Here is a 14,867-nt window from a genome sequence, read left to right on the forward strand (position 1 = left end):
CAATTGGGTGATATCTAATTCCAGAGTAACCCTTACCCAAATCACCAAACCCCCAGACGCTCTTCCTCTTACTGACGGAATTGCGCCACAACAGAATGTTTTATACCCCCTAGTCTATGCGGCATTTCTATAGCCCAAGTCTCCTGAAGGAGAATGATATCATACTCCTCAATATAGGAACACCAGGCTGCATCCCGTAGGTTCCTGGCTAACCCTGCTATATTCCATGATGTTAATCTAACAGGTGAGTGTCTTGCTACACCATCCACAGGGCTACTTGAGGTGTTAGTTCCATCAACTGGGAGTTTTACAGTATTAATCCCCTCTCTCTCAGTACTCCTAATGCAACACTGTCCAGCCTCACCCAAACTAGCATTAATAGCTCCTATATTGTTTGGGAGCTCATCAATTACCACGGCTTTAAGAGTCGAGGCATCATGAGACAATATGGGAGCCTCCATCTTTGTTTGTTCAGGCTCTACAATAGGCTCTACAATACTCGAATTCATGTCCCCAACCTGAGTGACTACAGCAGCCTTTACATCAAAATTACCGACCGGCAAAAGTCAATCATTCTGATCCAGGGTACTTAATGCCAGGTATCTGTTATTTGTAGTGATCTGGAAGGTTGGACATTTATTTGAATTTTGAGACCTACTTGGAATGTTATCCTGGGGAGCCCTGGCTAGATGACTATAGAAGTATCCCAAGGGATGCACACCCACACTATTCTCTCCCAGTACCAGCGATGCTGCTCTGAGTAACACAGTCGCAACATGTTGGGGATATTTAAAATTTATAATTATACAATCGCCTCTGCAGGTTTTCCTGGAATTGCCAATCCAGGAAACCCGTCTAGTCGATAGTATCTGGTCCGAATAGTTTACGGGGAACCCACAGTTTTTGTTCAACCAGGACACTGTTTTCCGTTTAAGAGAGTCATGTGATTCATTTCGTGCACTAGGCTGTGAGGAGTCTAGGGGTGGAACGTTTGAAAGAACAACAACATATGGCTCACACTCTGGGGGTAGATTAATGGAGCGTGTTTTCCTTACTGGGGCCGAAGTCCATGCTGGGCTAGTTGAAGCCATTTTAGACGGAGTGGTTTTATCGGCCATCCAGCTTCTTGCCCTGGGGTTAGGTGAGGAAACGCTCTCAATCAACGGTAGCTGTACAGCTTTTCCATGTTGTTCCACTATCCAACTCTGTAAATTACTCTGGACCTCAATTATTTTAGGTAGAAGACCACCCAATCTAGTCACTTCTGCTGATAGTAGATCTATTTTTTCAACAAGTGGTTTAACGATAGCTTCCAATTTATCTTCTAATACCTTAGCTATATGGGCCAAAATTTCTGAGCTCATATCTATATTAATGCCACAATTGTTGGTCATGGTTTCCTTATGGCCAATAGAACTTCTCTGAGCTGGTTCGGGTAATAACTTGTGCTGTGCACCCCCCAGCTTGAATTGCGTTTTCCTACACTTCCTTACCGCTCTCTTTACAGGAGAGCAAACTATTGGAGCGACCCTGGGCTCGTCCAGTAGATTCAGGTCTAATACATCCTGGTCCACAACCATTAGTGCAGGAGACTCTGCTAATAAGCAGTCAATAACAATAGGTGCAATAAAATTTAGGGTGGTGCTAGCATCAGTAGTCGGAGATGTTAACTCCGTACTACTATCACGGCCCAATGATTTTCTTCTGTCATTATTAATTTTACTCACTACCCTTACTAGGTAGTTATCCATAGTTGATTTGTTTAGGTAGGTTTCAGTTATTTCAGAGTTTACCACGCTTGTTTCACCCGTAGCTCACCCGGGGGTGGCTATCCTTCTCTGTAAGTCCTTTTGGAAGTGAAGGAGGAGTTTCATGACATATTGGGTGGGTGGGTGCCAATATTTGGCCGAATGGAGGGGCGTAGTTGGCCGAAGTGATGTGGCCAAAATGTTGTTCCCCCTCCCGGCTGGTAGGACAATGGGAGATGGTGAGTTTAACTCAGTCATGAGCTCGTTCCTTGATAGAACCTGCTCTTGCAACTCCAGGGTCTCCTCCTTGGCAGAATGAGCTGTATCTCTGGACATGCTGGATGTTTAGCGTTTAGGCAATCCCAACACCCTTGAATACACCTTCCATTAGCAGGTGCACCACTCTCAGTCAAGACTTGGCTATTTTGTTACACCAGCTGAAGACTCACAGGCCAATAGCCACGCAGATCACTCACCATGGAGATGGTTATCAATGTGGCAATTCCAGGATAGGTTGGGGAAGGAGGTTCAGAGGCTGGTTCCTGCAGGAAGCTGCATTTCTTGATGAACTAAAGGAAGACATACCCCTATTATTCCGAACCAACTCGGGCTCAGTATCCTCTGTGGTGGTCATGTGGGAGGCTCTGAAGGTGGTCCTCCATCGCAAGATTGTCTTGTACTGTGAAGCATAATCGTGATCACATATGCAAATCCGCAAGCCTTGAGCAGCAACTTGCTCAGCTGTAGTTGAGGTGGTCCCTCTCTCTTACGGCTGATATTATGCGTTCACCAATGGAGGTCCGTAAATGACTCAGGAATGTCTTTGTGGACTTGTCACGCCTGGAATTGCTTGCCTCCCTGCATAGGACATACAATTCTGGGAACAAAATGGGGAAACCTATATACTGGCTGGGGACCAAACATCGGGAGGTTAGGTGGGTGGCCTTCATCAAGCACCCTCTTCTGTGTTTGGTGGTGGAGTCCCAGGAGATAGCCAATGCTTATGCATGATATTATGCCACCCTTTATGCTCAGAGAGATAAAGACAGGTTGGAGCTGGAGCACCCGATGCTGTTGGATGTCCGGACTTTCTGAGGAGGAGAGGGTGGCACTGGACTGGACTTCCCACTGACAGAGGAAAAGTTGCTGCCCCCACTGGGGGCCATAACAAAGGAAAGGATACCTGGGTCCAATGGCTTTCTGAATTAATTATTTTAGCGCTGTGCATCTGATCTCATTCAACCATATTCAAGCAATGTTCAACCAGGGTTCAGGCTTCAGGATGGTGTCCTCTCTCAGGACCTGTGTGGGACCACAATAGTTGTATTGCACAAGGTGAGCCAACCTCCAGAAGAGTGTGCATCATATTGACCCATAACCCTGATTAATGCAGAGGCAAAACTCCTGGCTAAGGTGCTCACCAATAGGCTGGCTGCGGTGGTGCACTCCTTAGTCCACTGGGATCAAAACAGCTTTATGCCACAAAAGAGTACTAGACACTGCATTAGGAGACTACACATGGCACTGGCACACGCTATGGGTCTGGGGGTCCTGACAGCCCTTGTTTTAATAGACTTTGAGAAAACGTTTGGTTTGGTGGGGTGAGCCTATTTGCATAACCTTCTGGAGAAGATGAATTTTGATACCAGGTTTCTGTCCTATGTTAGTTTCTGCACTCCTCCCCGTGGCCCCAGGTCAATGGGGTATTGTCAGAGTGTTTTGATATGCAACGTGGAACGAGACACTGATGCCCATTGTCCTTACTCCTGTTTGCCCTAGCCATGGAGCCTCTTGCAACTTGGGTCAAGGTGGATGCAAAATACTGGGAGATCTGCTATACTGGGGGTCACGAAGACTGCATAGCCCTCTATGCAAGCAGTGTGCTCCTATATGTGAGTAGGCTTGCCCTGACAACACCATGAGTCCATTGGATGCTGGATGTGTTTTGGGATACCTTGGGCCTCCAGATTAATTGGTGTAAATCCACCATAGTCCCCTGTGAGACAAGTTAGGTCCGAGCCACTGGGGACCCGGGGAAGAACTGAGGACGCAGACGGAATTTAAATACTTGGGCATTCACATAGCTCAAGACCAAGCAGGTGCTGGGGGCTCAACGGCCACCCTATACTGGCCACAATCAGATTGCATATAAACAGGCAGAGTAAATTACCATTCCCTGTCATGGTGCATCATGGCTATCCTCGAGACGATTGCCCTTCCCAACTGCTCGACATTCTACAGAATTACTCGTTCCCCCTTCCAGATGGCTTTCTTAGCCGGTTCCAGTCCGAACTCACCAGCTACCTGTGGACGGGGGGGGGGGGGTTGCCAAGGGATTGCTTTGCCAAATATGTTCAATTCCAGTTTGATTGTTGTTATACCTGACAGCCTTTGGGTGATCTCCCTCAAACTTTTCGCTTGTTTGCCTCACCTTTTTGCTGATTTCTTTTTGTTGGCCTTAGGCCTCTGAGCACTTTACCACTGCTATCCAATGCTAAAATACATGTGTTTCTTATTTAAAACATGGTTTGATTGATCCACAATTGACATATTTGATTTATCTGTAGGGTCCTAGTAGACTGCACTACCTGTGCCCAGGGCATGAAAATTAAATGCTACTAGTGGGCCTGCAGCACCGATTGTGCCACCCACACCATTAGCACTTTAAACTTGTCTCAGGCCTGCCACTGCGGAGCCTGCATGTGCAGTTTTACTACCATGTCGACTTAGCATTTGAAACCCCATGTCAAGCTTAAACTCCCCTTTTATTACATAAACATCACCCCTAGGGTAGTCCTTAGGTATCCATTAGGGCAGGGTGCTGTGTAATTAAAAGGTAGGACATGTACTGTTAAGGTTTGCATGTCCTGGCAGTGAAAAACACTCAAATTTGTTTTTCACTATTGTGAGGCCTGCCCCTCCTATATGTTAACATTAGGAATTCCTTATCACACTGATAGGCTGTAGTTCCTGATTGAGAAGGAGAAGTTCGGACGTGTTTCATATCCTTAGAATGATAATGATAAACCTTCTTTGCTGGCAAAGTTGAATTTATCATTACTATTTTAGAAATGTGATTTTTAGAAAGATGGCATTTCTCTGCTATTAGCTTTGTGTATCTGCAGCCTGTCTCCAATGCATGTCTGGGTTGGGTGAAAGCTGGTGTTTGTGCATTTCCTCTAGACAGCCACACACAAAGAAAGTTTAAGTATGACTGAGTGGCCAACTACATCCTGATGGGGCATCCTGGGCAAAATAGGCACTGACATTTACACCTGAATAGGCAGTGTCCTGTCCCCACACAAAGGGCTGCATACCCCCATGTGGTGAGTCTGGAGCCAGAGCAGGAAGGAAGGACACCTGGGCACTTCAAAGCAACTATTTAAAGTCACCTCTACTTGAAAGGCACAACTGCATATAAGTACTGAGTCTCTGACCCCCTCAAATCAGACACTACTGGACCTATGAAGAAACTCTGCCAGGAGGTAGTACTGCTGTGCTGCTGCAAGGACTGCCACTCTGTTGGACCACTGCTCTAGAATAACTGCTTTTCTGCTGTGCTGCCCTGCTGCCTGCTACATGTGCTCTTCCGAGGAAGAACTGGCCTCTTGTTTGAACCCAGACTGATTTCAAACGGCAAGTGGGCTTGTCTCCTGTTCTAAGACTCAGGGATATCAAAGTCTTCCCCTCTGCTCTGGGTCCCTGGTCCATTGGAAGTGGCTCCAAGTGCTTGCTCCTGTGGAACCAATCCATCCACTGCTGCGTGAAGCAGAACCGATGCATTGCTGTTGTTGCGGGAACAGACCCTGCCCATAGCACTTGGAACCAGCGCATTTACATCAGAACTGAGGCATTGGAAGCACTGCGTCGCCGCTGCTACAGTGAGAGAAGATCGATGCATCCTCTCATCAGTGTGGAGAAATCCTGCTTTGGAACCAGCACATCTCGGACCCGGCGCTTAATTTTTGGAGTCGCTGCATCGCTGTCATTGCGTGGAAAAAATGCTGCATCACCTCGACTGTGGGATAGACACTGAAGCATCAGCCAACTGTACCATGCATCTCACTGTTGCGACTAGGATCCAGGAGCCTTGCATCGCTCCTGTATCTGGCCCACGCTATATCACGGTCATCCAGAACTCTTGACGGCCTCGGTCCAGCATGACCAGATAACCCCATAGATGCTTATTGCTTATAAGCTTTATTTTTCCCTTTTGATCTTTAAAAATTCCTATCTCAACTTCTGCTTATTGTATGTTTGCCATTTTGGTCTTGTATTTATAAAATCATAGTCTATTTTTATAAACTGGTGTGGAGTCTTTTTGTGGTGTTTTCACTGTGTTACTGTTTGAACTGTTGTACAAATATTTTACATGTTGCCTCTTAAGCTAAGCCTGCCTGCTCTGTGGCAAGCTACCAGAGGGTGTATCTGACTTATCCTGAGTAGGATTATGGTTACTGCTTGAACAGGGTGCAAACCTCTGCCAACCACAAACTCAGTTTCTAACAATAGTAGTCTTGCTGTAGTGAATGGGAGGTGGAGCTTCTCCATATAAATAACTGGTTCTTTGTGGAGCTGCTGGAACCCGCAGTCCCACTGGGACTGGAATCCCTTGATGCCCCTATCATTCTCCCAATCCTGTATGGTGCTCAGATTCGGCATTCTTTCACCCGGTAATGAGGCTACTGTTGGAGTACTGGTGGGGTGCCCTAAGGGAAATGGCTGGCATGGGTGCATTGCAAGGATGAAACCTTTGTGGTGGGGAAAGTGGCTGCCATCAGTGTCGTGGCTTCAGGGTTATAAATCATGGGATCTGATAGGTAATATATAATTTTGATGACCTTTGTAAAATGGTGACAATTATGAGGATTTCAAAGAAATCTCATGCTTAACCTATTGCTTGCAGATCGTTTAATCGTGCTTGTTCTATTGCTTCAAGAAATAAAAAAAATGGCAACTAAGATTTCACCTCATAATGTTGAGGCCATTAGACAAGCCAAGGGAATTTATAAGGAGACTCCAGAAGGGAGGAAAAAAGTAATAAGAGAGAAGGCCTGGTTGGACTTACAAGCAACTGCGAAACTTAGGGAGCCCAAGGACTTCTGGGAAGTTATTAATCAGTCATTCTTTTCAGAATGTAACTATCCCAAAATAGAATGTCACATGCCATCAGAAGATTGGATATCCCACTTTTCAAGGATTTTCGACCAAGAAGCCCCTTATTCACTTTCTCCAGTTGTACCCTACACTGCATTAGATGGCATACACCTTTTCACTAATTCTATTGATGTTAGTGATGTAGCCCTGGCTACTACAAAGAGCCCTGATGGCCCAGATGGGGTTCCCACAGACGTTTTGAGACAAAACCCGACATTCTTGGCCCCCTTACTTACGATCGTGTTTTGCGCCGTAATTACAGCCGAAATACAATTTCCCATTTTTAAAAAGGGCGATGGAAGCCAACCAACATGCTATTGCCCTATATCCCTTCTAGGTTCCTCCACTAAGAGTGATCCTTCAAAAATTGGAAGACTCGGAGAAGGAAAGAGGTTTCTTCTCAGAAGTACAGTATGGCTTGCGCCCAGGCCTGGATACAGTTGAATAGTCCATCAACTTGCTCACCAGAAATTATGTTAAGACTAGGGAAGGTTCACTTCACATGGCCTTCATGGACCTCTCCACCACCTTCGATCTGGAGGACAGAAGCAAGTTTGTAGGAAAGGTTGAGCGAGGCAGGGGTTGAAGCCTCCATGATAGAACTCTTCAAATACCTCCACTGGGATATGACTACACAAGTTTGGTAAGGCCGTGATGGAGAATGCATTACCCCCTTTAAGACCAACTAGGGGCTAGGGCAGGGCTGCAACTAGCCCATTTCTTATTTCTTCTTTATATTAATTCTCTAGATCAATTAAAAGTCAACCATCAGAAATCCTATATTATGACTTGTGAACCAAAGACTACATGCTCACGAAGGTTCAGTATTGGAGAGACCACCTACTCTAAGGACTACAATTTTACCTACCTTGAACTTATGATGGATGCCAATTTTATGTGGAATACGTTTATGTCCCAGGAGGGCTCTTAAAGTAGAAGGGTCAGTGGATGCTGTTTTTAAATTTGCCCATAGTGATTCTACCCCCTGGTTAGCTTACATAAAAAGAACATTTACAGAACTCGGTGCTCCTAATCAATTTTACTCCCCAAATAAAATCAATAACACTACAGGGCTATGGTAAGAACTCTCTTTCACAACCATAAAGCACAAAGCAGAACAACCAAGTTCCAGGCGATGGACACATTGTGCCGCTATATACAGATTAAAACCACTGAAGAGATTGAACCCTATTTACTACGGATCCATAACCATGAATATGGATTTTTTCTAACTCGTTTTAGATTAAGACTTTTCCATTTCCTGGTAGCTTTCCCACAACAGTGCACCTGGTTTTCTACTCTGCCCTGCTGCCTTTTGATAATTTTACTCAGCAATCTTTTATTCATTTTATGCTTTTCTGCGACCTTTACACCATACCTAGAGCCCAGATTTCATGTTCCATACTGCATGCAATTAACCTTAGAACTTTAACGTTAAGTCTCCTATTTTTGCAGCACTTGAATTCACAGTTCATTTGTCATGCAGTTATAACTTATGTTTGGCAAGCATTGAGGATTAGGAAGAACATAACTGTTTTGGCTTTGCCAGCTTCTTGGTCTTATTACATAGGCTTCAAGGCATCATGTTTTATAAAGTTTTAAAGATAAGTGCTTATCTAATGCAATGGTTTGTCGTCTGTGAATTGTTTTGATATTTTTCACCAATTTGTTCTGTATTTATTCTATTGTTGCAATTTATGTTATCACTTTAAGCACTTTTTGTAAATCTTTTGCTTGTTTAAATGTGTTTTATTATTGTGTGACTGTCTTTGTATGGCTACATAGCAGAATGAAAGTATTTTGACTGACTCACTATAGGTATCTCCACGGATGGGGACATATGGTGGAGGTCCCATATGAGGTCCTTTGACCAGATCAAGGTAGACTTTCAGTTGCATAACTTGCAATTCTTTCTATGCCTGCAGCTACAACACTCTCTTGAGGCCCATAGATCTGCCCTACAATAGGTCCCTGAGTTCAATCACCTAGAAGCCAAATTGTAGACGAGTAGGATTCAGCCCAAAGGGATGTCACATCCGGAGATCCTGGGCTACTGGGAGAGGGTCCGTGCCAAACTGACGCGAGTCCTGGGATTGTCACTGACACCTGACCCTAGAGTTGCCCTGTTGGGTATCATGTCAGACGTTGGAGAAAGCTGGGTTGCCTGCAGACTGGCTTTCATGGGCATGCTCTTCTCCAAACGGGACAGTGCGAAGCACGGGAGGATGACCAATCCATCCCCCCAACCCCGCCCCTGATGGCTTGAGTGGGACGGGGGAATGGACAGATGCTCAGTGGCCGTAGAGGCCATGTATACGGCATGGGAGGCCCGCGTGAAATCAAAGAGAATATAGGGCAGATGGTGATGAGCTCTTTTTCCCTCCACACCTGGTGGATTGTGACTCTCCTTTTTTACATGATTAACGGACTCACTATTCTTGGCTACATACCTTGTAAGTTATGTAATGATTGTGCTCTTTGTCAACGGTTTTATCTACATCTGGAAAAGTGTTGGGAGGTTGGGGGGTGTGGTCCTTTTAGCACAGAGTTGCAGAGAGTAGGGCAGGCAGATTTCAGTTTAAATGATGAGGACAAAAATGGGAGGGTGCAGCTGATCGGAAGCTGGGATTTAGCAGCATATGACATATGTATACATTCCTGATTCCAATAGTACAAAACCTTGTATTGGCAACGTCAAGGAGCAGTTTCTGATCTTGCCATATGTTGTTTGGCTTCCTAATGGTTAGGAATAGGAAACAAAGCAAAAACCAAAGGAAATGATGGACGGAGTGTTGAACATTGCAAGCACTCACCCCCAGTCAACTGATCTGGGTTTAATCCATCACCGTTCTTTAGCCCACTCTGTCACCCCAGTTCAGACATGGCCATATGCAAATCAGTCTGACCCTGTGCCTCATGGGAACAGTCCAACCCGAACTGCCAAGCCATGTCTTCCCTGGACCGGAAACAAGCTTCCTAGGACCGGTTTCTGGCATTTCAGCCGTCTTCAGCCAGGCTTGCTTGAATCCAGTGGCAAAGTGAGCAAGGGACTCACGTCTGAGCATACCCTGCCAACTTATGGCGAACAAAGCAAAAACCAAAGGAAATGATGGACGGAGTGTTGAACATTGCAAGCACTCACCCCCAGTCAACTGATCTGGGTTTAATCAATCACCGTTTTTTAGCCCACTCTGCCACCCCAGTTCAGACATGGCCATATGCAAATCAGTCTGACCCTGTGCCTCATGGGAACAGTCCAGCCCGAACTGCCAAGCCGTGTCTTCCCTGGACCGGAAACAAGCTTCCTAGGACCGGTTTCTGGCATTTCAGCCGTCTTCAGCCAGGCTTGCTTGAATCCAGTGGCAAAGTGAGCAAGGGACTCACGTCTGAGCATACCCTGCCAACTTATGGCGAACAAAGCAAAAACCAAAGGAAATGATGGACGGAGTGTTGAACATTGCAAGCACTCACCCCCAGTCAACTGATCTGGGTTTAATCCATCACTGTTCTTTAGCCCACTCTGCCACCCCAGTTCAGACATGGCCATATGCAAATCAGGAATAGGAAACAACCTGGAACAGGATAGTGGACCAAAACACAGTCTATTCATCATCGCATAACATAAAGCCTCAATTAATCCAGCAGTAGCATGTCAGTCCTCTGTGGACATTTTAGCAATCTTTGTGAGAGAGGCAGACATAGATCTTGCGATTTAAACTTCTAAAGTTTGTTGGCATCCACGCAAAGAGTATTTCCCCAGGAGGCTGTGGGTATATGCTTCAGCATGTGATCACTTTGGAAATGCTAATATAGTGACAGTAGCATGCCTTCTCTTCAACTTGGGCCAGTCTGTTAAGACAGCAGAATTTGTTCCGCTTCATGGCCCAAGAATGGTATTTGTCAGGTGGTAACGTGCCTTCAAGAGGTTCGCTGCCCTCAATCTACCACGTATGGGGCTTTGGTCTCCTTTGTTCAAGTTTTCGTCTCAACTCAAATCCTGAGCTGAAATAGCAAAGCACTAACATGAGTGGAAGGATCCACAATTGTACGAAGGCCATGTCTACCAAACTGGGTTGGATATCCATAGAAAACCTCATGATGCGTGAACTTTTTCATTCCCGGGATGCAAGGTATGCAGCAAGTAGAATACTTACAAACACAATTCGAGGACCACTGTAGGTCCACTAGATTTCCACAACCAACCATCTAGCGAAGGAACTCATTGCGGTGACTTTCCATGCTCCTTGGGATTTATATGTTGGTTTGTCTGTTTTGGTTCTCAAGCTGGTGACATAACAGACTGCTTCTTAGCTCTTCTTGGCGGATGGGTGAATTACAATACCACTGTTCAGATTGTGTAATGGAAAAAGTGTTAGATGTTTTATTAGCTCCCTCTTTTCCTACTGAGACTTATGCATGAATTGGAGTATCCTTTTTCTACCAGACTTTAATCTAAGCCCGTCTTTGGATCCTGAGGCAGCCATCAACATTCTTGATTGTATTGACTCTCAGATTTAAATGAAAACAAAGAAATTCGATTCACAAAAATCCCTTTTGGTACCCGTGTTTGCCACAGTCTTCTGGAAGGTCATCCAAGGCGCTATCGCCAATTCACATATAACTCTTGCTCTTTATACTGTGGGGCAGATTTAGAAGCCCCTTGCGCCACTTTTGCGTCACTTTTAACATGGGAAAAGCGACACAAAAGTGGCGCAAGGGGATTGTAAATCTGCCCCTGTGTGTGCACTAGAGTAGTATTGATGAGCAATAAGAGAATTTACAGGAATAGAAGCATAGCCAGCACGTTAGGGCAATTTCTTAGAGAAGGTGGACTTCCCAAATGTGCTCGAACTTCTAACATATTTTGCTTTTTTTGGGAATACACTGCAGCCCTTTGCACAGCTACAGCACAGGGAAACGAGGGGATGGTTGCCTTCTGTACTGGTAACAGCTGGGGGTGCAAAATGGTCAAGAACATATACATAAAGGCAATATATCGAGGCTGGTTAGAGCTTCAGAATAGCCCAAATCTTAATTTAGAAAATAGAAATTCAATCATAGAGTAGATCGAAAAAAGAGAAGTAATGTTTCAGAAATGTGAAGGTATGCAATAAAAAACGATGTTATTGTAATATGTGAAAAACAGAAGAATAAGGTTAAGGCGTCATATTTAATGTGAACATAATAATAAGCTTACAGCCACTATCTAATAAAATGTCAGGGATTTTGATAGCTTCTATGTTATGGGTATTTTCAAACAATTCCAGTAATTTGGTGCAAGAAATGCTAATAATGTTTTGAAACATGACTATTGACTTCAGTTAGGTGTTGTCGAGTGTTATCTAAGATTTGTTTTATGTAAACTGCCTAAGTTCATGTTGTTTTATATGATTGAACACACCATGAATAAAGAACAATGGACATTTTATAAGGAACCAACAAATATAGCCAACTAGAACAAGTATTGCAGAACTATCTCCATTTAGCTTTAGGATTTGGAAGCCTGCCTTTAGTTTCCACACGAATCTACCAAATGTGACTAACTTATAGAACAAAATGCTCTTACCGCATTACTCTTATTAGTGGGTATTTCTGATTTCCAGGTACCTTGGAGACACAGATGCTACGATGGCGATCATAGATGTCAAAATCCTGACTGCGTTTCTGCCTGAAGAAAGTGATCTAAAACGGGTAACTGTATGAATGATGAATACTCAATAAGAATATGGTATCATGGCATTTACACAAAATACCTTCGAGCTTTGCAAGGCCACTTTTACCTTTCCTGTCTCTGATCAGACCTGTAGGGCACCAGGGTGCAAGGCTGCCTGCATGGCATGTAGGATTGTTTTTGTGCAGGAAGGGAGACCTTCCTGCACAAAAACAAACCAGAGATGTTTTTCCTCTTTCTTTGTGTGCTGCAGGATATAAAGAGGAAGTAAGGAGGAGAAATATCTTTAGTTCTCCTCGTCACACCTGTCCAGGGGAGGCGTATATTTATGGTGCATTCCCAGGTTACAGGGTCTTGTAAATCTGGAACGCGCAAAAAACAAGTGGAGTTGTGTGGGAGCACCCACACAACACCATGGAATGCTTTCCCAGGGCAGAGTAACGCAATGCAGCGGTTGCCACGCAAAGTGGCTTTGCATGGCTTCAAAAATCTAACTTAAGGTTTGCGTTGCTCTTGCAAGAGCAACGCACACCAGGTCATAAATAAGGGCTTTAATTTAAAATAAAACAGATTAATAGATGAATCATAGGTTTTCACTTCGAGATCCCCACGGTTGATGCCCATGACATTTGCATTCAATTGTTCCGAAATGGCATTTGAATCCCCCCTCTGAACCTATGGAACATTTGTTTCTCTGAATTGGAATGCGTTTCTGGTTACAGAGGCTAGTTTCAGTGTTCATCCTATACAGAGTCATGCATTGTCTTCCAGAAAGAGAAAGTGGTCCCTTAATAAGCTCCTTCTTGTATACCAAAAGTGCCGAAGCAGTTTCGTTTATTTCAGGAAATAAATAATATTCGATTCTAGACTAGATGGCATGCTTACTCATCTGAAAATCCATTTCTCAGTTCTGGCAGTTCAATAACATTAAGGGGCATGCATAATTGCTAATTTTTAACCTCGGAAAAGTCGCAAAATTCTGGGAGATGTTTGCAAAATTATGCATAAATAACATGAAATGCACTATGGGGATTCTGGAGTAAAACTTGAATGCACGAGCATACCTCATGTTCAAAGGTCTCTCAAGATACTGCCAAAAGGACTGGTTAGCAGAGGAAATGCCTATTAGAGCACATTTTTGCTCGAACCATCCTCCACAGCTAAAAAAATGGGTGACATTTGGGGGCTTATTCTCAAGCCCCTTGCGTCACTTTTAATAGGGAAAAAGTGACCTACCAGTGGCGCAATGGGCTTGTAAATAAGCCCCTTGGTGCTTCACAAATTTCCGACATTTTGCTTAATTTTCGTAATTGAAAATTTTACGAGTTTTGCACATTACACTCCGGAAGCCAAATTAAAATTCTATAAGAAACAAAATGAGTGTTTATAGAGCCAGGGCCTTATTTATGAGGCCTTGCGTCACTTTTACGCCGCCGGTGCTTCACTTTTTGTGACGCACCGGTGGCGTAAAAAATGCGCCATGTTGCAACCTATTTACAAAGTGACACATCTAGGCAGATGTGTCACTTTGTAGACACCTGCGCCACAATATACCTGCACTAGGTATAATGTATGCAGGGTGGGAGTTCCCCCACAAAAAGCCTCGTAGAAGTGGTGCATGAAATCTATGAGATTTCAGTGCGACACTTCTATGACGTCATTGCTTCAATATCTTATGCTTGCCTCACAGCAGGCGTAAGACTGACAAAAGCCCTCATTTTTGTGACACACTCCAGCAATGCATCACTTTTGTGCCTACAGATACGTCAGAAATACTGACATATCTGTAACTCCTTGCGACATGATGCGACATACAGTAAATATGATGCATCCATCATGTCGGAAGGAGGGCGCACTGATAAGTGACGCATCACTGCTTTCACGCATCGATGCATCACTTCTCATAAATGAGGCCCCCAGTTTTAGTATTTTCAAAGAATAAAGCGCAGGCCGGGGTGGGATTCAAAGTGATTGTAGAACCCAGATGTCGACACCAAATGCTTAACACAGTGATATACCCAGCCGCCATATATATACTGTTTGTTGGAATACTCTCTGGATGCATAGGAGCCCTTTTTCTGAGATATATAAAGAAGCAATTTGTATCGTACTGAATGCGGGTGATATCTCTCTAACCTGCCTCTGAAAGGTTTGTCGGGCTGGGTAACAATCGCTAGGCATGGTAAGTTCAGCCACTTGCCTGGATCACTTCTGAAGAATGGGCTGGTCTAAGTCAGTTGTACGTCAGTCACCCAACATGTGATCTCAGCCCTACTGTAACACTTCTGAAA

At 44.4% G+C, this 14,867-nt stretch overlaps 2 protein-coding genes across 16 annotated transcripts in view; one reads left to right on the plus strand and one right to left on the minus strand.

Moving 5' to 3' along the window:
• Window positions 1–14,867, plus strand: part of LOC146833112 (complement C3-like) — a 1,368,049-nt gene that overhangs the window by 1,181,045 nt on the left and 172,137 nt on the right. The window contains exon 34 of the mRNA XM_085600736.1: window positions 12,509–12,596. Within this exon, the coding sequence (XP_085456862.1) occupies window positions 12,509–12,596 (88 nt within the window). The remainder of the gene's footprint in view (window positions 1–12,508; window positions 12,597–14,867) is intronic.
• The window catches only part of LOC146833113 (uncharacterized), a 787,180-nt gene that overhangs the window by 481,473 nt on the left and 290,840 nt on the right, over window positions 1–14,867 (minus strand). The gene's annotated exons all lie outside the window — the stretch shown is intronic.

Source organism: Triturus cristatus, chromosome 4_2, assembly GCF_964204655.1.
Source record: "Triturus cristatus chromosome 4_2, aTriCri1.1, whole genome shotgun sequence".
In the NCBI taxonomy this organism is placed as follows: Eukaryota; Metazoa; Chordata; class Amphibia; order Caudata; family Salamandridae; genus Triturus; species Triturus cristatus.